Source organism: Octopus sinensis, linkage group LG5, assembly GCF_006345805.1.
Source record: "Octopus sinensis linkage group LG5, ASM634580v1, whole genome shotgun sequence".
In the NCBI taxonomy this organism is placed as follows: domain Eukaryota; kingdom Metazoa; phylum Mollusca; class Cephalopoda; order Octopoda; family Octopodidae; genus Octopus; species Octopus sinensis.
Window position 1 is genome coordinate 84,257,563 of NC_043001.1, and position 23,204 is coordinate 84,280,766.

At 40.6% G+C, this 23,204-nt stretch overlaps 1 protein-coding gene across 50 annotated transcripts in view; it reads left to right on the plus strand.

Annotated features, from left to right (window-relative positions):
• Positions 1-23,204, plus strand: part of LOC118763360 — a 95,653-nt gene that overhangs the window by 25,566 nt on the left and 46,883 nt on the right. The window contains exons 4-20 of one of the 50 annotated variants that reach the window (XM_036502797.1): positions 2,595-2,630; positions 4,139-4,321; positions 5,466-5,546; positions 6,769-6,948; positions 7,437-7,619; positions 8,781-8,933; positions 10,950-11,129; positions 12,031-12,117; positions 13,077-13,328; positions 13,638-13,811; positions 14,073-15,569; positions 15,606-15,659; positions 15,696-16,016; positions 18,527-18,601; positions 19,523-19,705; positions 20,617-20,721; positions 21,544-21,606. In XM_036502797.1, the coding sequence (XP_036358690.1) occupies positions 2,595-2,630; positions 4,139-4,321; positions 5,466-5,546; positions 6,769-6,948; positions 7,437-7,619; positions 8,781-8,933; positions 10,950-11,129; positions 12,031-12,117; positions 13,077-13,328; positions 13,638-13,811; positions 14,073-15,569; positions 15,606-15,659; positions 15,696-16,016; positions 18,527-18,601; positions 19,523-19,705; positions 20,617-20,721; positions 21,544-21,606 (3,807 nt within the window). The other 49 variants (XM_036502823.1, XM_036502811.1, XM_036502821.1 and 46 more) reach the window with 49 other exon arrangements.

The window sequence follows — 23,204 nt, forward strand, 5'->3', positions numbered from 1 at the left end:
TTCAAGGAAGGACAGCCTGAACAAGATCGGTACGTCATCTAAAACCGAAATATTTAGCAGCATTTTTACGTCAAAATATGTTACGGATATACTATGTTTTCTCCAAAATATATCTAGAACGTAGAATAGAGCTAAGTTCAAAGTCCATCGTTTAACACATTCCAAAAATGGTTACATTGTATTTACTATTATTGCTCGACGCAGAGTAGGCTTTGATGGCCACTGATATCGTACCGAACACCAAGTCATATCGCATGCTATATTTTGGAAACTTCCGTACCCGAATAGAAGATCCTTCAGTTGTTTTGTTGTCATTGGTAAAGACACACTAGAAATCTGTTCTCCATAAGTTTTAGTAACTACTGTTTATTTAACATCAAGATATTAACAGCGAAAACAAGCATGAACTAACACGATCCCAATGTACTGTTCAGTTTATGTTAGTCTAGAGCAGTAGTTGTCAATCAGGGTCCATTTGGCCACTTGGAAGTCCATATAAGATTTCGGAGTTAAAATTTATCTGCAATAAATTACTTATACGTCTACAATGCATAAAATATTTTTGGCAATTTTTTAAGGCACTTCCTGATAATATTTAATTACAAAAATATTATATGATTTTTTAAAACATCAAATAGCTAGGAGAGTCCATCCGAGTAAAATAGAAATCAAAGAGTTCATAGGTAAAAAAAATGGTTAAATAACACTGGTTAAGAGGAACATTGCACGGGCTAGTTTCACGGCACATGGCTCAATGTTTTACTCTTTTACTTGTTTCAGTCATTTGGCTGTGGCCAAGCTGGAGCACCACCTTTAGTCGAGCAAATCGACCCCAGGACTTATTCTTTGTAAGCCTAGTACTTATTCCATCGTTCTCTTTTGCTGAACCGCTAAGTTACGGGGACGTAAACACACCAGCATCGGTTGTCAAGCGATGTTGGGGGGGGGGGGGCACACACTGACAAAACACACACACACACACATATATATATACATATATACGACGGGCTTCTTTCAGTTTCCGTCTACCAAATCCACTCACAAGGCTTTGGTTGGCCCGAGGCTATAGTAGAAGACACTTGCCCAAAGTGCCACGCAGTGGGACTGAACCCGGAACCGTGTGGTTGATACGCAAGCTACTTACCATACAGCCACTCCTGCGCCTAGCTACTTACCACACAGCCACTCCTGTTTAATAGCAAATTATTCCGTTCAATGCTACAACATTCTGTCAAGTAGTATGCCTGACAGAGAAGTGACAATTAAGTCCTACGTCATACCGTTCAGTCCAGTACAGCATTCAGTGCAGTAGTATACCACTCGGTCTAGTGACATACCATTCAGTCTAATTCGTGTTATTCAATCCTATGGAGCACCATTTAGTCTAGTGAAATTCCATCCGGTGATATACTAATAATTTCATTGACATTTCCTTTAGTTCAATGATACGATTTGGTTAGGTGACCCACTGTTGAGTCTATGATACGCTGTCCAGTCAAATGACTCCTCATCCAATCGAGCTTGTGTCGCATTGGGTCCAGTGAAATCATGCTCTCTTGCTGCAAATATGTTAGTCCAGAGACATACCAAGTAACCTTTGATAAAAGATTTCTGATGTAGTAACCAGTTTTCTTGAAACAATGTGAAACACTATGTTACATAGTGGAGTCATTAATTCAAACATTAAGCATTATTCTTTAGTCATCCATTATTCTTTAGTTATTCATTCTTGTGTTATTTCAGTTATTCATTCAAAGGTAACATTAAAATATCTCACACTCTTATTAATATTGCTTTGATCACTCAGTTCAGGGGCTTTACTCTCATACCTCACTATACTCATTCTCTGAATTTGGTTCCAATAAACTCCCTCTCCCTCTCTTTCTATCACTCATACACATCTTGTTTGTTCCTTCTCGAGCCACGCCTGGCTCATAAGGGCCGGTTTCCCGGCTTCCTTGGCGTATAGGTTCCCCACCTGGACGGGACGCCGGTCCGTCGCAGGTGAGCTGCAAGATGCAGGAGGAAAGATTGAGAGAAAGTTGTGGCGAAGGGAATCAGCAGAAGTTCGCCATTACCTTCTGCCGGAGCCGAGTGGAGCTTAGGTATTTCGCTCATAAACACACACTTCGCCCGGTCTGAGATTCGAACCCACGATCCGTCGACCGCGAGTCCACTGCTCTAACCACTAGGCCATGTGCCTCCACCATACACATCTTACACAAATTATATCCATTCTTTGTACTTTCTCTACTCACTCTTCTGTTTCGCTTTACTGACTGCACTAACTCCATGCACCAAAATTCTCTCACTCTCTTCACCCCACTTACTCTGTTCACCCCTCTTACTCCCCTCACTCTTCACATAAGGCACACATAATTCAACTTACACCAGCCTACATATCGTATACCACCTCACTCTATCTGTCCATGATACCTTATCACACTCAGCTCTCTAATTTTGCTCATCATACAATAAATATCTTCTAGTCTACCTCACCATCAGTCTTTCACTCCACTCGTTGTTTCACCCCATACTCTAGAACCACACTCTCACTCAAACTACTTATCTTGCTCCTCTTCTCTTTGTTTTAGTTTCTATTCATGAAATGCTACGGTCGACAGTAAACGGTGAGTTAACATTATTATTATGTCAAAAGAAGAAAAAAAAGACAAAAAACTAGACTATTTAGGAACAAAGTCTGAATTTTGTGTTGGGGTAGGTTTCAGTTGATATCGAAAACAGTATTTGACTGATACATTACTTTATCGGCCCCGGAGGTATGAAAGGTAAAGCTGATCACGGTGTAATTTGAACTAAGAACGTAAAACACCCCGAATATATCCTGCATGGCATTTCATCCGATCCTCTAACCATTCTACAACCCTTGCTGCCTAAAAGCAATGTTAATTATAATTCCTTCTACTATAGGCACGAGGTCTAAACGTTTGGGGTAAGATAACCAATCGATTAAGGCGGCGAGCTGGCAGAAACATTAGCACGCCGGGAGAAATGTTTAGCGGTATTTCGTCTGCCGTTACGTTCTGAGTTCAAATTCCGCCGAGGTCGACTTTGCCTTTCATCCTTTCGAGGTCGATAAATTAAGTACCAGTTACGCACTGGGGTCGGTATAATCGACTTAATCCGTCTGTCCTTGTTTGTCTTACTCTGTGTTTAGCCCCTTGTGGATAGTAAAGGAATAGGTATTTCGTCTGCCTTCACGTTTTGAGTTCAAATTCCGCCGAGGTCGACTTTGTCTTTCATCCTTTCGGGATGCAGACTGGGGTCGATATAATCGACTAGCCCCTCCCCCCAAATTTCGGGCCTTGTGCCTAGAGGAGAAAAGAATCGTAAGCATGTCGGGCTAATTGTTTAGCGGCGTTTCGTCCGTCTTTACGTTCTCAGTTCAAATGCTGCTGAGATCGACTTTGCCTTTCGGGGGTCCATAAGAATCAGTTGAGCATTGGAGTCGATCTTATCGATTTAGCCCCAACTTCCGAAATTGCTGGCCTTGTACCAAAATTTGGCAGAATCGTTAGCAAGCCGAACAAAACGTGTAGCGGCATTTCGTCCGTCTTTATTATTTTATTATTTTACTCTTTTACTTGTTCCAGTCATTTGACTGTGTCCATGTTGGAGCACCGCCTTTAGTCGAGCAAATCGACCCCAGGACTTATTCTTTGTAAGCCTAGTACTTATTCTATCAGTCTCTTTTGCCGAACCACTAAGTTACCGGAACGTAAACACACCAGCACCGGTTATCAAGCGATGTTGGAGGGACAAACACAGACAACAAGCACACACACACACACACACACACACATATATATATATATATACACATATACGACGGGCTTCTTTTCAGTTTCCTCTACCAAAGTCACTCACAAAGCTTTGATCGGCCCGAGGTTATAGTAGAAGACACTTGCCCAAGGTGCCACGCAGTGGGACTGAACCCGGAACCATGTGGTTGGTAAGCAAGCTACTTACCACACAGCCACTCCTTCGCCTATATTATTTCACCCTTTTAAAATCAATAAAATAAGTACCAGTTGAACACTGCAACCAACTTTTTCCTGACCCGAAATTACTGGCCTTGTCCCCAAATTTGATGATAATGTTTTCTCATACTTTCCAGTGTCAAAATTATGTTCCAAAGAAAATCTAATGACGGAATGTCAACCGTGTGTAACCGGTGGATTTTATTCGCATCCGAACGACCAAGGCAGATATTACCAATGTGTTTATGGTGTACTTCTGCCAAAATATTGTCAATCTGGAACCATTTGGTACCAACATACAAGGACGTGTATCTTCGACTGTAAGCAATTTCGATTATAAAACAACTCTTCTTCTTCTTCTTCTTCTTCTTCTTCTTCTTCTTCTTCTTCTTCTTCTTCTTCTTCTTCTTCTTCTTCTTCTTCTCCTTCTCCTCCTCCTCCTTCTTCTTCTTCTTCTTCTTCTTCTTCTTCTTCTTCTTCTTCTTCTTTATTCTTTCTTTTTTCTCTTGTTCTAAACCTTATTTCTTTTCTTCTCTGCTCTTCCTCTCTTCCTTCACTAGTACACCACCACCACCACTATTTCGTCGTTGCCATCAACGTCATCGTTATCGTCGTCGTGGTGGTCATCGTCCTCCTCTTCCACCTCTTCCTCCTCATCAATCACTTCTTCACCTTTTTCTTTCTCCTTTCTGTTTTTCCTTTGCTTCTTTCTTTCATCATCTAATCGATCCCTTCACAAACATCCCACCACCACCACCACCACCACCACCACCACCACCAACCACCACCACCACCACCACCACCACCTCTTCTTACTCCTCTCCTCCTCCTCCTTCTTCTTCTTCTTCTTCTTCTCTCTTCTTCTTCTTCTTCTTCTTCTTTATTCTTTCTTTTTTCTCTTGTTCTAAACCTTATTTCTTTTCTTCTCTGCTCTTCCTCTCTTCCTTCACTAGTACACCACCACCACCACTATTCGTCGTTGCCATCAACGTCATCGTTATCGTCGTCGTGGTGGTCATCGTCCTCCTCTTCCACCTCTTCCTCCTCATCAATCACTTCTTCACCTTTTTCTTTCTCCTTTCTGTTTTTCCTTTGCTTCTTTCTTTCATCATCTAATCGATCCCTTCACAAACATCCCACCACCACCACCACCACCACCACCACCAACCACCACCACCACCACCACCTCTTCTTACTCCTCCTCCTCCTCAAAAATAGAATATAGTGCGTTAGTTGTATACAAGGTTTTTGTTATGATCTACATTAGTATATCTTGGTATACCCACAGAAACATATGAATGAAGCAATGGAGGTCATTCTCAGTATGAATCTGTCAAAGGAGTGTGATATAACATAAGGGGATATCAATTAAGGCACGAAACCCAAATATACACATTTCATATTTCCTTCTTTTCCATGCTTTATATTTTTAAAAAATATATGATTTTTTTTATTTGTTTCTAGTTCTGTCACGATGGAAGAACAAGTTGAATATACGTAGGGACGGCCTGGATGTTCAACCGACACAAGTTCAAAGTGCTTCTGGTAACCATCAAACCTTAATGCTTATATTATACTTTCATTCTTATTTTGTCTGTCCTTACGTTCTGAGTTCAAATTCCACATGAGTTCGACTTTGCCTTTCATCCTTTCAGAGTCGATAAATTAAGTACCAGTTGTGTACTGGAGGCGATCTAATCGACTGGCCCCCTCCCCCAAAATTTCGGGCCTTGTGTCTAGAGTAGAAAAGGTTATACTTTTCTTCTGTTTCACTTTAGTTGTTGAAAAGTGTGAAGGTAGGAGTTGACGTGCCAACGGGGTAGCCGCTATGTGGTCCTACCACCGATTTGCTAAAAATAGCAGCAAGATATTTTCATCTTTTTCATATATCTCACGCAACTGTCTTAAAAGATGAGAAAAGAAGAAAGGATTCCGTAGTCCTAAATATATTAGGTCGTGAGTAAAAGGATTGGATGGTCATAAATGGAAAGCCTTTGATCGCAGTTCAGTTGACTCAATCTAGACTTTAGTTCGGCTAAGCCCTTCAAGGTGGCATCCCAGTATGGTCGGAATCCATCACTGAAGCAATTAAAGGAGTACACTGTATATATTTCATATAAATTACAGCCAAATGTGTGTCCTTGTCTTGTTGTGTTGTTGTTGTTGTTGTTGTTGTTCTTCTTCTTCTTCTTCTTCTTCTTGTTCTTCTTCTTCTTCTTCTTCAAAGCACCGTAACAGAGGTGAGTCCCACAAGGCTGCGATAGACCTCTTATCCTCCATTAGATGCTCAGTTTCACGTTATGAGTCTGCCAATAATACAGATGAAGTTGTGTTGGTCTTCGTTTCTTATTAAGGTGCCGGGGTTTCCAAAATATAGCATCTAATATTGCCTGTTATCTAGTACGATAGCAGTGGTCCGCAAAATTTCCCCAGCATTGAGCAATAATAGAAAAAAAAAATCAAAATTACTGAAACATCAATGACAGTTCAATGCCAACAAAACCTGGGAAAGAAAAGCCTTACAACTCAGTGTCAAGATCAGCAGAGAAAAGCCGTCGATGGCTTGTGTAAAATAGGGAGCGAAGTGCTGTGATTCAAGCGACTACGTAGGCATTTCTTTGTGGCTTTTCATCCTTTCGGTCTCGATGAAAAGAGTACCCGTTGCGCACTGCGGGTCGATGTAATCGATTATTCCCTTTCCCCAAAATTTTGGTCTTGTGTCAATTGTATTTATTCAGTAGTAATAAATATTTTATTTTGATTTCAGAGACGATGTGTGTTTTTGGCGTCTATAATCCTAAATGTAAACCATGTGAAAATGACAGTTATCACAGCAAAACAGCATCGCTCACTCACTTCTATCATTGCAAAAACGGCTGGCTCTATCTCATGTATTGTCCCTCGGGAACAATATGGAATAGTACGTTATCAGCATGTGTTTACGGAGGTGAGAATCTCTTAATTGTTTTTTTCGTTCATATGTAACAGGTTACACTTCAACTCTAACGAAACATACATTATAAGTGTATTACAATTTTTGACATCCTCATTTCACTGTAGTTAAGAAGCTGGCTTTGAAACCATGCCACTTCAAAGTAATCAGTACAGTCCCACTTTAGAAGCTGGGGTGTGTCAGTAACAAGTTATCAATTCACATATGTGTGTGCTTATGTGACTGTGTGTGGATATGTTATAGTATTATATTACTAGCTGTACATATATATATGTACATATATTTATATACATATATAATATATGTACATATGCAGATGTGTGTGTGTGTGTGTGTGTGTGTGTTTTCAGCACATCCTTTAAAATTTTAAGCCACGAAGAAAGAGGTTAGGTGATATTAATACCACCATTTCATCAAAAAACATTTTATATTAACAACGTTTAAAACTGCATAACGCCAAGTTTCTTCTTCTATTTCTCCAGCATCATCCCTTTGTCTCTATGGTAACGATGACACAGATTGTCTACCATGTCTGCAAGACACTTACTACAGCAAACCTGGATCCGTAAGACAATTCTACCAATGTGTCCATGGATGGTTATTTGTGAGGTCTTGTCCAACTGGAACCGTATGGGCTGGCCTGTTAAAAGAATGCGTAGCTGGCAGTAAGTGTTATAAGATATTTTTCTCTTCATCCTTACTGTATCTTCTGTTTTTGATTTTTATTTAGTACTTTTAGTATTAATATCAGTAACAAAAGAAGCAGCTGCAGCAGCAGCAGCAGCAGCAGAAGTAGTATTCTCTGTAGTACAGTGATACTATTGCTAACGTTAGTTGTTGGTTTCTCTCCTTCTCGGATATATATATATATATATATATATAAATCGAAGTGTACAGTATTATACATCCATTACGGCTGATTTTACCAATTGGTTTCGCACTAGGCGTTCAACGGAGTGTTACGTAACAGTCCGTCTATGCAACCCGCGCTCTTCAGGTATGTTATGAAATGATACATACATGCATACATACATTCATACATACATACATACATACATACATACATACATACATACATACATATACATATACACACACACACACACACACACACACACACATATATATATATATATGTATATATATGAGTGATTTCTCTTAATTTCTGTCAACTAAATTTACCGACAAATCTTTGGGCGGCCCAGGGTGAAAAGGCACTTGTCCAAGATGACGTATAGTGAATCGGAACCCAAAACTACATAGTCGGTAAGCATACTTTTTAACCACACAGAAATATTCAATGAGTTTCGGTTTTTGTATCACAAGAACTGCTATATTTAGAAAAGTGCTGTCGAATCAATCGATCCAAGAAGATAATATAGAATTTATTTTATCAAGGCAAGTCAACTTAAGACAATAAATGGCCTAGGTAGAATTTGAACACAAGACTTAAATGTATGGTACTAAATAGCATGTGGCGAATGTCATGTGGTATTCGCCAATCTTAAATATTAGGTATATCCTGGAGTAGTCTGTTGCTTTACAGATTTGAATTCGAGGCTTCCTATAAGATTAGTTCAAGACAATAATCCGAGGCACCACGAGTGTGCTTCCTATTACCCAATAATCTATTCATTGAATGACTGGTGAACACCACTGCACTACTTTACTTTTCAGAAATAAGAAACCCCCACCACCACCACCAATAGCATCAATACTCATGGATTGTTTTTAATGATACCCCTTAACATTTGAGATTAAGAGTTGGTTATAAGATAATATCTTTTCTCCAAAAGCTGTTTTAATTTCTCATTTTCGACTTTCAGGCGTTCCAGGCATATGGAATACAGCAGAGGGAATTCCAGATATTTCAGACCTTCCAGAACATGTTCCAGATGTCACTAACATACCATCGGGGGTTCGAGATGAATCCTCTCCATCAAAAGGCTTGCACTCAAGGGAGCCGATCGATCCTACAAGTAAGTTTTTTAGTTTTGTTTATCGTACTATTGTAGGCAAGACAAGACTTACCATTACTACATTAGTTATAAGCTTTAATGCGAGAAATGAGTCTTAACGTTTCGGATGTTTGTCTTTCATCAGAAGAAAGAGAAACGCCTAGGCGGAATCATAAAGAGGAATAGTAAGTGAGAGAGAGAAAGCGAGAGGGAGAGAGAGAGAAAGATAAAGAAAGAAAGAAAGAGAGAGAGAGAGAGAGAGAGAGAAGATAAAGAAAGAAAGAAAGAGAGAGAGAGAGAGAGAGAGAAAGAGAACGAAAGACGGAGAGAGAGCGAGTGAGAGAGACAAAGAAATGGACGAATGTTTAAGAAATAGGCGAGAATGTGATTCTCTGGAGGGAATTGAGAAGGAAAATGTGTGCGAGTATATGTGTGTGTGTAATTACAAATATAGGAGTTTATCCTATCTGGAGTGTGATTCATGAGGGACTGGTGTGGAGGGTTTTAATGTGTTTGTAGTTGTTCAGAAGAGTGCAGGTGCAAAAGTATGGTGCTAGCTGATACTCGTTATCATAGCTATCTGGACTAAATCTAAATTGGTGTAGCGATTGCAAAACTATATATTTTACAGCAGTTATAGTGTTCGAATAAGGCAAGCTATTTTATAACTTAAGGTTTTGTTTTTAACTACCTATCCATATGTAGTTACTCGTTTGTCCATCGGAACCATATCAGTCTCATTCGATGTGGTTACCTGCTAGTTCAGCGTCCCGATTCTATGACGCTTGTGTGAGAGTTTTCAATTTTATTTTATTCAATTCGTACACATTCCGTAGTGTTTCCATATTGTGTTGAGATACTTGAGTGGATTTCGGCACCTGATACACTTTAAGATTCACTACCCAAGGGTTTACTGAACGATGCTTTTCTTAGGAGAAAACAGATAGGTGGGGCAATTGTGTAAAGTCATAACAACAGTATTTTAATTGTTTATGTAGAAAAGTAAATGCGTACCAGACGGTTTTCTACTATTTTATTAAAATTCCAATTATATAGTATAGTACATGAATATAATTCTCCAATTCTCTCTCTTTCTGTCTGTCGGTCTCTGTCTGTCTGTCTGTCTGTCTGTCGTCTGTCTCTCCCTCTCTGTCTCTGTCTGTCTGTCTCTCTCTCTCTCTCTCTCTCTCTCTCTCTCTCTCTATATATATATATATATATATATATATATATTATATATATAATATATATATAGGGATGTATGTCAAATTTAAGCTTACAATTAAGAAAGAGCATCTGTACCATCCTAAAATTTCAGCTTCCTATATACATGTACATTCATTTTATAAAAAAAAAGGATTTGCATAATATATTCAGACACGGTATATATATATATATATATATATATATATATATATATATATATATATATATATATATATATATATATGTATATATATATATATCAACTTTTAAACATTATATTATGTCTGTTTATGTATTCTTTAAAAAGACAAGTATAACAATATACATACATGTATAACATATGCTTTACATATATAATATATAAATTTTAAAATACCAGTAATTATTAAAATATGTAACGTAGAGCTACGTAATATATTATATAAAATAAATAGACATAATATAATGTTTAAAAGTTGATGAATAGCACCTCTTCATCCCCTCCATTTTCTTATTGCTGTATAAATTAAAGGTAAAATAAATTTTTACCCTCACCCATTTATTACACTCGGTAATGTAATTGTCATGCAATGAAAAAACACTTGTGTATTAATAATTGGGTATTCTACCACCAGTATCTTGGATAGATATTATCCCTTAGTTGGTTGGATTCACAACCTCTAACTCTCTTGGAATTATATATATATATATATGTGTATGTGTGTGTGTATATATTATATATATATATATATACACACACAAACTCACACTTACACACACACACACACACACACACACACACACACATTCACCTAAGCACATTCTCAACATGTACCCTTTCCGCTATTTCAGGGACCAATTTCTGTATCTTTGGAGTGAATCAGCCAAGATGTCGTCGATGTGCTCCCGGAACATTTTATCCGAAGCTGAAATCCACAATCGAATTTTACCAATGCCTCTCTGGATGGCTGTTCATCATGGAGTGTCCTTTAAACACAGTTTGGGACGGCGAATCGACTAAATGCATCTATGGTGAGTCCCCGAACTACAAAGAGATTACTGAAAAACCGTTCTGCTAACAAAAACTTACTCTCAGCTTCAATTTTTGATTTTAACTATGTTTCTTAATCCTCTAAAGGTTCTATTATTTATGCAATAGAATAGTGAATATGGGAGAAATAAGATTTTGTCAATACACCTTTCTTTTCTTCCATATATATATCATGCAAAGAATAGGGCCAATTGTCAATAAACAATAGAAGGCTCTTACGACAAAACCATTTTTTAAATTGTATTAATCTTTACGTTTATGTCACATTGAAAGCGTTCTCTTTACTTTCGACCATCAAAATTAAGCAACTTTAAGCATAGTTACTATTTAGATGGGCGATCGCTGAGGAAGTTTAGGCACTGTAAACATAAAAATGTAGGTGGTTAAGTAGCAGTGTCGCCAAGGGCAAATTACGTTGTGGCATGTTCCGCATCTCTGCAACTTGAGTTCAAATCCAGCTGAAGCAATTTTGTTTTTCATTTTTCCTGATTCGACAAAATTATATTGCCAGTGAATGATGGTAGGTTTGCAAAATAGTTAGAAAATCGAACGAGATTTTTATGTGCGTTCTGAGTTGCTGATTTTTAAACTAAATTAGTTTACTGGTTAATGCTACCAAAATTTTCTGTTCCTTTAGCGGAATTCAGTTCCGTATCATCATCTGGTTTGACGTATGGAACTGTTAAAATACTACGATTATAGTCTTGCATGTTTTCTTCCAGAAATTACGATGGTTATTCATTTCACAGCAATGTGCTCATTCGTCGTTGTTAAGATTAAATATCAAAATGTCATAAAAATTTCAGTTAACAATATACGAAAAGAATATGACAAAGAAACTTGACTAAATTGTTGTTTAAATTTTCGTTTTCCATTTTGCAGATGAACTTGCTTCTGCATTACGTGGAATAAATGCTAAACCTGAAAATCAAACAGGCGAGGGAGGTAATGGTAGAGAAACAGCCATTGGTGTTAGCCAAGGTACCGGCAAAGGAACAGGCGGTAGCCAGGGTACTGCAGGAGAAACAGCTGGCAGCCACGGTACAGGAGGAGCTATGGGTGGTAGCCAGGGTACAGGAGGAGCTACGGGTGGTAGCCAGGGTGCAGGAGGAGCTATGGGTGGTAGCCAGGGTGCAGGAGGAGCTATGGGTGGTAGCCAGGGTGCAGGAGGATCTACGGGTGGTAGCTTGGGTACAGGAGGAGCTACGGGTGGTAGCCAGGGTACAGGAGAAGCTACGGGTGGTAGCCAGGGTACAGGAGGAGCTACGGGTGGTAGCCAGGGTACAGGAGGAGCTACGGGTGGTAGCCAGGGTGCAGGAGGAGCTACGGGTGGTAGCCAGGGTACAGGAGGAGCTATGGGTGGTAGCCAGGGTACAGGAGGAACTACAGGTGGTAGACAGGGTGCAGGAGGAGCTACGGGTGGTAGCCAGGGTACTGGAGGAGCTACGGGTGGTAGCCAGGGTACAGGAGGAGCTACAGGTGGTAACCAGGGTGCAGGAGGCGCTACGGGTGGTAGCCAGGGTGCAGGAGGAGCTACGGGTGGTAGCCAGGGTACAGGAGGAGCTACGGGTGGTAGCCAGGATACAGGAACTACAGGTGGTAGCCAGGGTACAGGAGGAGAGCTACGGGTGGTAGCCAGGGTACAGGAGGAGCTACGGGTGGTAGCCAGGGTACAGGAGGAGCTACAGGTGGTAACCAGGGTGCAGGAGGCGCTACGGGTGGTAGCCAGGGTACAGGAGGAGCTACGGGTGGTAGCCAGGGTACAGGAGGAGCTACGGGTGGTAGCCAGGGTACAGGAGGAGCTACAGGTGGTAACCAGGGAGCAGGAGGCGCTACGGGTGGTAGCCAGGGTGCAGGAGGTGTTACGGGTGGTAGCCAGGGTACAGGAGGAGCTACGGGTGGTAGCCAGGGTACAGGAGAAACTACAGGTGGTAGCCAGGGTACAGGAGGAGCTACAGGTGGTAACCAGGGTACAGGAGGAGCTACGGGTGGTAGCCAGGGTGCAGGAGGAGCTACGGGTGGTAGTCAGGGTGTAGGAGGAGCTACGGGTGGTAGCCAGGGTACAGGAGGAGTTACGGGTGGTAGCCAGGGTACAGGAGGAGCTACAGGTGGTAGTCAGGGTACAGGAGGAGCTACGGGTGGTAGCCAGGGTGCAGGAGGAGCTACGGGTGGTAGTCAGGGTGCTGGAGGAGCTACGGGTAGTAGCCAGGGTGCAGGAGGAGCTACGGGTGGTAGTCAGGGTGCAGGAGGAGCTACGGGTAGTAGCCAGGGTACAGGAGGAGGTGCGGGTGGTAGCCAGGGTACAGGAGCAGCTACGGGTGGTAGCCAGGGTACAGGAGGAACTACAGGTGGTAGCCAGGATACAGGAACTACAGGTGGTAACCAGGGTACAGGAGGAGCTACGGGTGGTAGCCAGGGCACAGCAGGAGCTACGGGTGGCAGCCAGGGTGCAGGAGGAGCTACGGGTGGTAACCAGGGTACAGGAGGAGCTACAGGTAGTAGCCAGGGTACAGGAGGAGCTACGGGTGGTAGCGAGGGTGGCAGCCAAATTCCAGGCGGAATTGCAGGCGGTAGCCAGGGAACGGGAGGAGAGGGAGGAGCAAGCGGTAGCCAAGGCAAAGGAGGAGTTACAGGCGGTAGCCAGGGTACAGGAGGAGCTACGGGTGGTAGCCAGAGTGCAGGAGGAGCTAGGGGTGGTAGCCAGGGTACAGGAGGAGTTGCGGGTGGTAGCCAAGGTGCAGGAGGAGCTACGGGTGGTAGCCAGGGTACAGGAGGAGCTACGGGTGGTAGCCAGGGTACAGGAGGAGTTGCGGGTGGTAGCCAAGGTGCAGGAGGAGCTACGGGTGGTAGCCAGGGTGTGGGAGGCGCTACGGGTGGTAGCCATGGTGGCAGCCAAATTCCAGGCGGTAGCGAGACTACTGTAGGAGGAACCGGCGGAACACAAGGCAGTCAGATTATAGGAGGAGGTGCGGGTGGTAGCCAGGCTACAGGAGGAGGTACGGGTGGAGTCGAGAGTACAGGAACGGGTACAGGTGGTAGCCAGGGAACAGGAGGAGAGGGTGGAGTAAGCGGTAGCCAGGGCACAGGAGGAGTTGCAGGCGGTAGCCAGGGTACAGGAGGAGGTGCGGGTGGTGGCCAGGTTACAGGCGGTGGTGCGAGTGGTAACCAAGGTACAGGTGGAGGTACGGGTGGTAACCAGGAAACAGGAGGAGTTACAGGCGGGATCCAAGGTTCAAGAGAAGGAACAGGTGGTAGCCAGGGTACAGGAGAAGTTGCAGGTGGCAGCCAAGGTACTTCTGGAGGAACAGGTGGTAACCAGGGTACTACAGAAGTTGCAGGTGGTGGCCAGGGTACTGGAGGAGGTACAAGTGGTAGCGGGGGTATAGGTGGAGTAACAGGCGGAAGCAAGAATACAGGAGGTGCAACAGGTGGTAAACAAGTAACAGGAGGGGCAACAAGTGGAAACCAAGGTACAGGAGGAACTGGTGTTAACCAGGGTACGGGAGGTGGAACAGGCAGCAGCCAGGGTACTGGAGGTGATGCAAGTGGCAACCAGGGTACAGGAGGAGGTACGGGTGGAAACCAAGCTACTGGAGGAGGAACAAGTGGTAACCAAGGTACAGAAGATGGAACAGGCAGCAGCCAGGGCACTGGAGGAGTTGCGGGTGGTAAACAAGGTACTGGGAGTGGAACAGGTAGCAACCAGGGTACTGGGGGTGTTGCAAATGGTAACCAGGCTAAAGGAGGAGGAAAAGATGGTAAACAGGGTAGTGGAGGAGAAACTGGTGGTGACCAGGGTGCAGGTGGGGGAACAGGTAGCAACCAAGGAACTGGAGGTGTTGCAAATGGTAACCAGGTTTCAGGAGGAGGCGCAGGTGGTAACCAGGGTACTATAGGAGGAATAGGTGGCAATCAAGGAACAGGAGGTGGAACGGGTAGCATCCAGGGTACAGGAGGTATTGCAAGTGGTAGCCAAAGTACAGGAGGTGGAACAGGTGGTAACCAGGGCACAGGTGGAGGAATTGGTAGTAACCAGGGGACTGGAGGAGGAATAAGTGGTAACCAGGGGGCTGGAGGAGGAACAGGTAGTAGCCAGGGTACAGGGGGTGTTGCAAGTGGTAGCCAGAGTACAGGAGGAGGAACAGGTGGTAAACAGGGCACAGGAGGAGGAACAGGTGGTAACCAGGGAACTGGAGGAGGAATAAGTGGTAACCAGGGGGCTGGAGGAGGAACAGGAAGTAGCCAGAGTACAGGGGGTGTTGCAAGTGGTAGCCAGGGTACTGGAGGAGGAACACCTGGAAGCCAGGGAACAGGAGGTAAGACAGGCAGTAGTCAGGGTAGTGGGGGAGTTGCAAGCAGTAGCCAAGGCACAGGAGGCGGTACGGGAGATAGGCAGGGTACTGGAGGAGAATCAGGTGGTAGCCAGGGGACAGGAGGAGTTACAGGTGGTGGCCAGTCTCCTGGTACAGGAGACCAAACAGGCGGTAATCAGGGTACCGGAGGTGTTACAGGTGGCAGCCAAGGTACAGGTAGCAGCCAAGGTACAGGTGGCAGTCAAGGTACAGGTGGTACAGACGGTAGCCAGGGTACAGGAAGTGTTACAGGTGGAGGAGTTGCAGGTGGAAAGCAAAGACCCGGTAGCGGTGGCGGTACCAGTAGCGGCGGCGGTGCAGGTGGTGGTGGCGGCGGTGGCAGTGGTGGTAGTGGTGGTGGTGGCGGACAAGTTACTGGGAAAGGTACTGCTGGCAGTGTTGGTACTGGTGAAGTTACAAATGGTACAGGAAATAGAAGAATGTCGACTTTGAAACCGCCAATAGATCTGACTCGCGGAGGAACCACAACTGAACCTTCATCTAGAAAGAATAATGGTTAAGTATATATTATTGATTCTCATTTACTCGTTCTTGTTTTAACGTCAATTCCTAAAGTTTCGTATTTTTTTGAGCCTTAGTCTTAGCATGAAGCCAACTCCCCACAATGACCAAATTCTTTAAGGCACTGAACACTTCTCTTCGTGTTCTCTTTTGGAAGTGTTGAGGTCTCGGACTACGTGATCCACTGTGCCCTTTCCTTGTTTATGACACTGCAGTCATTATTGAAATATCGGACTGCTGTTGTTAGTAGCATGTTGAAATCCCGCGAAAAAGTTTATTTGTTAATACTCGGGCGGTTTTTAAGCCGGTGCTATTAGGACGCTACAAGCTGTTTCTGATAGAGAAGACTTAAAGTTAAATCTATTCAAGTCCTGAGCATCTAGTGCGTGTATGACTGTAATTTGGAGGTGCTTTGTCCGATATTTTCCACAGCTTAAGCCATCATGCAGAGGTCCCTTGTGTATTATTATTATTGAGTGAGAAAGCAGTGCATGCCATCAAAGTGACACTGGGGTAAAATATACGAAGCCCAATATACCCATCATGACTACCCGTCTGATAAAGGTACACCAGGCACAATTATTATTATTATTATTATTATTATTATTATTATTATTATTATTATTATTATTAATATTATTATTATTATTATTATTATTATTATTATTATTATTATTATTATTATTATTATTATTATTATTATTATTCTATGTTTGACTTTTGCTTTATATTTGTACAAGTTGGCTCCAAGTCTCACCCAGAGACCTCAAGAGACAACAGGTTGGAAGTTCATGTTGTTATGCCTAGTGTGCCATATATTTTTTTTTGGGGGGGAGTTTTTGGTGTTGTACTAATGAATGTCTAAAAAAAAAATATTTTTTTAAAAACCGAAAATTATGTTTGTTTTAAACCTTGAGATTACATAGAAAGTATTTTGCGTAGGATATGAGCAGTTCCATGAGCACTATCTTTTGAATTTCTGCCATTTTTGGGTTTCCTGGTATCTGAGTTAGGTAGCAATTATTATTATTATTATTATTATTATTATTATTATTATTATTATTATTAGTATCTTCTTTCAGTTGTTTCCCTTTCTTGCCGACTGACTTCCTGCCATGAGAACCACTGCCTAATTATTATTAATGTTTTCTTTTCTTGTTTGTTGTGAAAGTTGCTATAGTATTAAGTATCGGATCTGTAGTTTAGCTTTTCATTTGAGATTTATTATTTCCTTGATGTTATGTAATACATAGTATATCTATAGATTTATTACTCTACACTGTGCTACAAAAATTGTAAAGGATTTGTCGGGGCAATGAAGTTGAAAACAGAAAAACTAGAGAACATCTACACAAAAGTTTCTTAGGGGTTATGGGGTTATGTATCACCTTTAAAAATCCACTAACATATTGTTTATATAACTACTAATATTAGAGGTTAAAATAAAGTAGAAAGGCTGATTTACATTTTTAGCTCATTGTTTTGGCAGCGACACCGAACATTAAATTACTGGTGTGCTGTGTTTCATTTCGTTATCCTAATGAATTGTAAAACATAATAAACCTTGTTAATTGTTGTCCAAAACTGTGAATTACGGTGAGTGTCGGATAAATTGCGTTGCGGTAACCGCCCGGATTTGTTCTCAGGGAAAAAAAAAAAAGACGTAAAGTCAGCCCTTGCCAATAAAATTATTAATTAATATATCAATCTATTAGGGCGGTGAGCTGGCAGAAACGTTAGCACGCCGGGCGAAATGCTTAGCAGTATTTCGTCTGCCGTTACGTTCTGAGTTCAAATTTCGCCGAGGTCAACTTTGCTTTTCATCCTTTCGGGGTCGATAAATTAAGGACCAGTTACGCACTGGATCAATATAATCGACTTAATACGTTTGTCTGTCTTTGTTTGTCCTCCCTGTGTTAAGCCCCTTGTGGGTAATAAAAAAATAGGTATAATCGACTTAATCCGTTTCTCTGTCCTTGTTTGTCCCCTCTGTGTATAGCCCCTTGTAGGCAGTAAAAAAATAGGTATTTCATCTGCCGTTACGTTCTGAGTTCAAATTCCGCCGAGGTCGACATTGCCTTTCATCCTTTCGGGGTCGATAAATTAAGTACCGGTTACGCACTGTGGTCGATGTAATCGACTTAATACCTTTGTCTGTCCTTGTTTGTCCCCTCTATGTTTAGCCACTTGAGGGCAATAAAGAAATAAGAACCGTTAACACGCCGGTCAAATTGCTTTGAGGCATTTCGTCCGTCTGTATGTTTTGAGTCAGTTCAAATTCCACCGCGGACGACTTTGCTTTTTATCCGTTTGGGGTCGATAAACTAAGTTCCAGTTGAACACTGGTATCTGTGTAATCGATTTACTCCTTACCTCAAAACTGCTGGCCTGTTGTCATAATTGGAAACTATTATATATCTATCGATTACACAATGTTAGTTTTTTTATTACATAACTTTATTGATATTTCTGCTGTTATTTATGAATTTCTTTATGTTTTCCAGGATTTATTCCAGTGACGCCATCAATACCTTCGCTTCTGGGAATTCTCACAAATAGAGAAACGATCGATGTTAATAGTAAGATAACGTTTGTTATTATTATGTTGTAGTTTATATTCAGTTACAGTTGATGGTTGTTCAACTGACGAAAGAACTAAAATTAAGTGTAACACACGTAATGAGAAGAGAGAGAGAGAGAGAGAGAGAGAGAGAGAGGAGGAGAGAGAGAGAGAGAGAGAGAGAGGAGAGAGAGAGAGAGAGAGAGAACGCGAGAGCAGACAGCCACAACAGTAACTGCAGAGTATTTGCAGTTTAGCAGTTGAAATGTGTCAAACATTTTAACTCACCTAAACTTTCCTTATGCCTAAACACTGCTTGGCGCTAATATCTCGTTAATTTCCATTACCTGACGGTCTACTGGCGCAGACACATTATTGTCTGGGAATCCTGATAGATGGTGACACTGAACAGATATGGTGTTTTTATATCTTTTTACCATAACTGAAAATTTTCTCTACGGTAACTGCGGTGAATTTGCGTTTTAACAGTTGAAATATATCACAGATATATTTAGCTGACCTGAACTTTGCATTTATATATATATATATATATATATATATATATATATATATATATATATATATATATATATAATATATATATATATAATATATTTCTAAGTCTCTATAAAGCGGTACAGGAAATTAAGTTATCGCCAAGCTAATATGGCAGTCCATAAATATAAGACGAAAGCTGCCGTTGATTAGCTCCAAGAGGCCATCGCCTCTAACTATCTATATGATACACGAACAGGGGAGGTCAGCCGCTTCCCCCCTTTTTCATTAGTCAATGCGCTTTGATCGCTACAAGCCTTAAGTATATAAAATACTATTATTATTATTTACAGAATATATATATATATATATATATATATATATATATATATAATATATATATATATATATATATTTCACTCGAATGTTTTCTTTTGTTTTAAAGCCACTCAGTTCTGTGTATTCGGAGTGAAAAACCCACAATGTCGCCCGTGTATAAAGTACACTTACTATTCCAAACTCGGCTCCAACAAACAGTTCTACCATTGCAACTACGGTGTCCTCTACGTGTTAGAATGTCCAACTCAGACAGTTTGGAACAGAAGATTGGGAAGCTGTGTTTATGAATGTAAGTCATCAACATACATATATATACATATTATTATCTCTAAACGCTTAATTTTATTTTACCATTCTGTTTTCCTTTTTCTTCCTAATAATCTATGCAGATAGAATTGTAATTTATTGTTAAACTGACACGGGAATGTGTTTTGTGTCTGTTGCTTTGCTTCTGTATTTTGTATTTTGATTATACTTTTGTTTTGTCTATCTCTGTATCTATTGGCTTAGGTTTGTCTGCAAATTTCGGATTGTTAACTCTTATAAAATATTCTTTTGCCTTTTGTATTTGATCATTTTCTGTTTACGAAAGACGTTTGCCGTTTCTTACACATCGGATCACCATGTGGAGGCTTTTACGACAGCCTCGTATTAGCAATGTATATATATATATATATATATATATATATAATATATATATATATATTATATGGGGTGAAGAGAAATCTATTTTCCGCTTCAGAATAAATAATGTTTGACAATATAATATTATTGTTTGATTCATTATCGCTCTTGTTTCCCGTTTTTATTGACCTGATTAGAAAGTCTAAAACTGGGAGGCAGTTTAATGGTAGACATTTCGTTTCCAAACCTCTCTGACAACAACGATTTCAAATTTGGGCACGTGACCACCAATTTCAGGAGATGGGGTATATCGATTATATTGACCCCAGAGTTCAATTTGTACCTGTTTTTTGATCCCAAAAGGATGAAAAGTAAAGTTGACCTTGGCGGAATTTGAAATCAGAATATAAAGACGGACGAAATGCCGCTAAGCATTTTCCCGGTATGCTAACGATTCTGCCGGTTCGTCACCTTAATATCTTTGATAATATCATTAATATGTACTTAATGTTAAATAGCTAAAATTAAATATAATTCGTAATGAAACCCTACTTTTCTTTCTCCGTACATTTCCAGCTAATCCTCTCTGGTCACAGAATCTCTTAGAACGTCCGGGTCAGTTAAACAGAACAAATGGTGGATTCCAGCTACCGGCTGGAGCAAACGGTTTACTGGCAAATGGTGGGTGTTAGCAATTGATTTCATCCATTAAAAGATAAAAAAGTTTATCTATAAGCACATGTGCATTAGAAACATTATCGAAGTCACCATTCAGTAAAACTTAAGAATATATCTTTATCTTTTACTTGTTTCAATCATTAGAGTGTGGCCATGATGAGCCACCACCTTGAATCGACTCCACTGTATCGGCCTATTTTGCAAAACTGCAAAATTACGGAGGCGTAAACACACCTACAGCGATTGTGAAGCGACGGTGGAGGACAAACACAGGCACAAACACACACACACGCACACACACACACACACCACACACACACACACACACACACATACACACACACACATACACACACACACACACACACACACACACACACAACACACACATACACACACACACACACACACACACACACACATATATATATATATATATATATATATACACACACGTCCGCATATACACACATGTTTATACTAATTGTAGTATAACACTGGCATTATAATTCCTGAACATAATATGTAAGACCAACAATTAAAGATTTGGACTTTTAGATATTCAGCTTAAGTGAAACCAAAACTATGCTTGTATACCTTCCTACTAAATCGACGCTTAATAACATCCGATATAATTTCACTCTATTAGTCTCCGATTTTTGGACAAATATATTCTCTCGTGGTTTTAAAACCTTGAAATCACTATAGAGCAAACTTAAACGAGAATATTACATAGAATTAATTGTCTCTTTATTGTTTAAAGAAAATATTTACCTAGCCGTAAACTAACATATACTATATTTATATAAATGTTATATCTTCCAGTAAATGGTACTTTTGTTCCTGTGACTTCTAATTTACCAAAGATGAAAGCAGTCAACCCAAACGGTAGAGTATTTATGTTACATATCAAAGTTATGTCATGTTTAACTTCCATATAGATGAACGACGTCACGAGTTCAGTTTCATTATTATTGTTAAGCCAAGGCAAAGCTTTCCACAGCTTTCTGAGGTCTTTGTGGTTGAACTTTAGCTCAAAATTATCAAAATTGAAATCAATAATCTATAAGGAAAAATAGTGGTTTAGTATAGGTCTGGTCAATTGAAACATAAACACCTGTGTAACGAAACACATGTATTGCAAATCTCAGTCCTTTTTTGTTTCTTAAATATTTAAATGAAGGGTTTGTACATTCTGGAAAGCTGACCTCCACAACATTGTATAGGTTTGCTTCCTATCGCTAACAATTATATCATCTCCGTTGTCTTTCTATTTTAGAAATCTTCACGGCAAGCTTCTATCGAAATTCTTTGTGTTGCAGTATATAAATATGCTCATCATGTTATTATTAACGTATTATATCTGTTACTTTTATATACACACCTGAAAATGCCTTAGATCAAAATACGAGTGTGTATAACATTTATGGGTATACAAGCATGGAGCGGCTCTAGCATTAATATTTTGTTTTAGAAAAAATCTACAAGAAACTTTGCATTAAATGCACAATGCTTGGTTTAGAATACAAGTGGATTACTAGACACAATGTTTCGATCTGATTCAGTCTCCTCGATGACGAGTAACCTCGATGTTCTGAGTCAGGTTGAAAAATACCTGTACATGTATTAGAAATCAGTAAATAGAGCATCTACTGATCTTGTGTGAAAGTTAACCAAGCTAGAATAAAAATAATAGACGCATTGAAATAGTCTTAGATCAAAATTCTGATGTATGTATAACAACATCATGTTATAACATTATACAAAAATGGAACAGCGCTAGCTGTAAGATCTCGTTTCAGAGACACACAGTGTTTTGTTCAGATTTGTTTTGTTAATTGATTTCTTTATCGGAACACACATTTTAGGCTTCACTCATAACGTTCGGGGTATTCGTTACTGAGGAGACCAAATCAGGTCGAAACACAATGACTTGTAATCCACTGACTTTCTGAACAAAGCTCTGTGTCTTTAGCACAAAAGCCTCTTTGAGAATTTTCCCTGAGAATAGATATTACAGCGGCTGCCATTTAAGCTTATATCTTTTCTCTTTTGCTTGTTTTAGTCATTAGACTGCGGCCATACTGGGGCATCGCCTTGAAGAATTTTGAGTTGAATGACTTGACCCCACTACTTATTTTTATATTTTTATACTATCAGTCTTTTGCCGAACCGCAAAGTTAGAGCGACCTAAATAAACCAACACCAGTTGTCAAGCGGTGGCGGGTGGGGGGAAACACAAACAGAGATACAAAGAAACACGCATACATTTATGCATATTGATGACGGGTCTTTCAGTTTCCGTCTATGAAATCCACTGAGAAGGCTTTGGTCGGCCCGATGTCATGCAGTGGGGCTGAACTCAGAAACATGTAGTTTAGGACGAAGCTTCTTACCACACAGCTACGCCTGTACCATGTTCGTATATATATATATTATAATTGTTATATGCAACGGTATTTATATATATATATATATATATATAT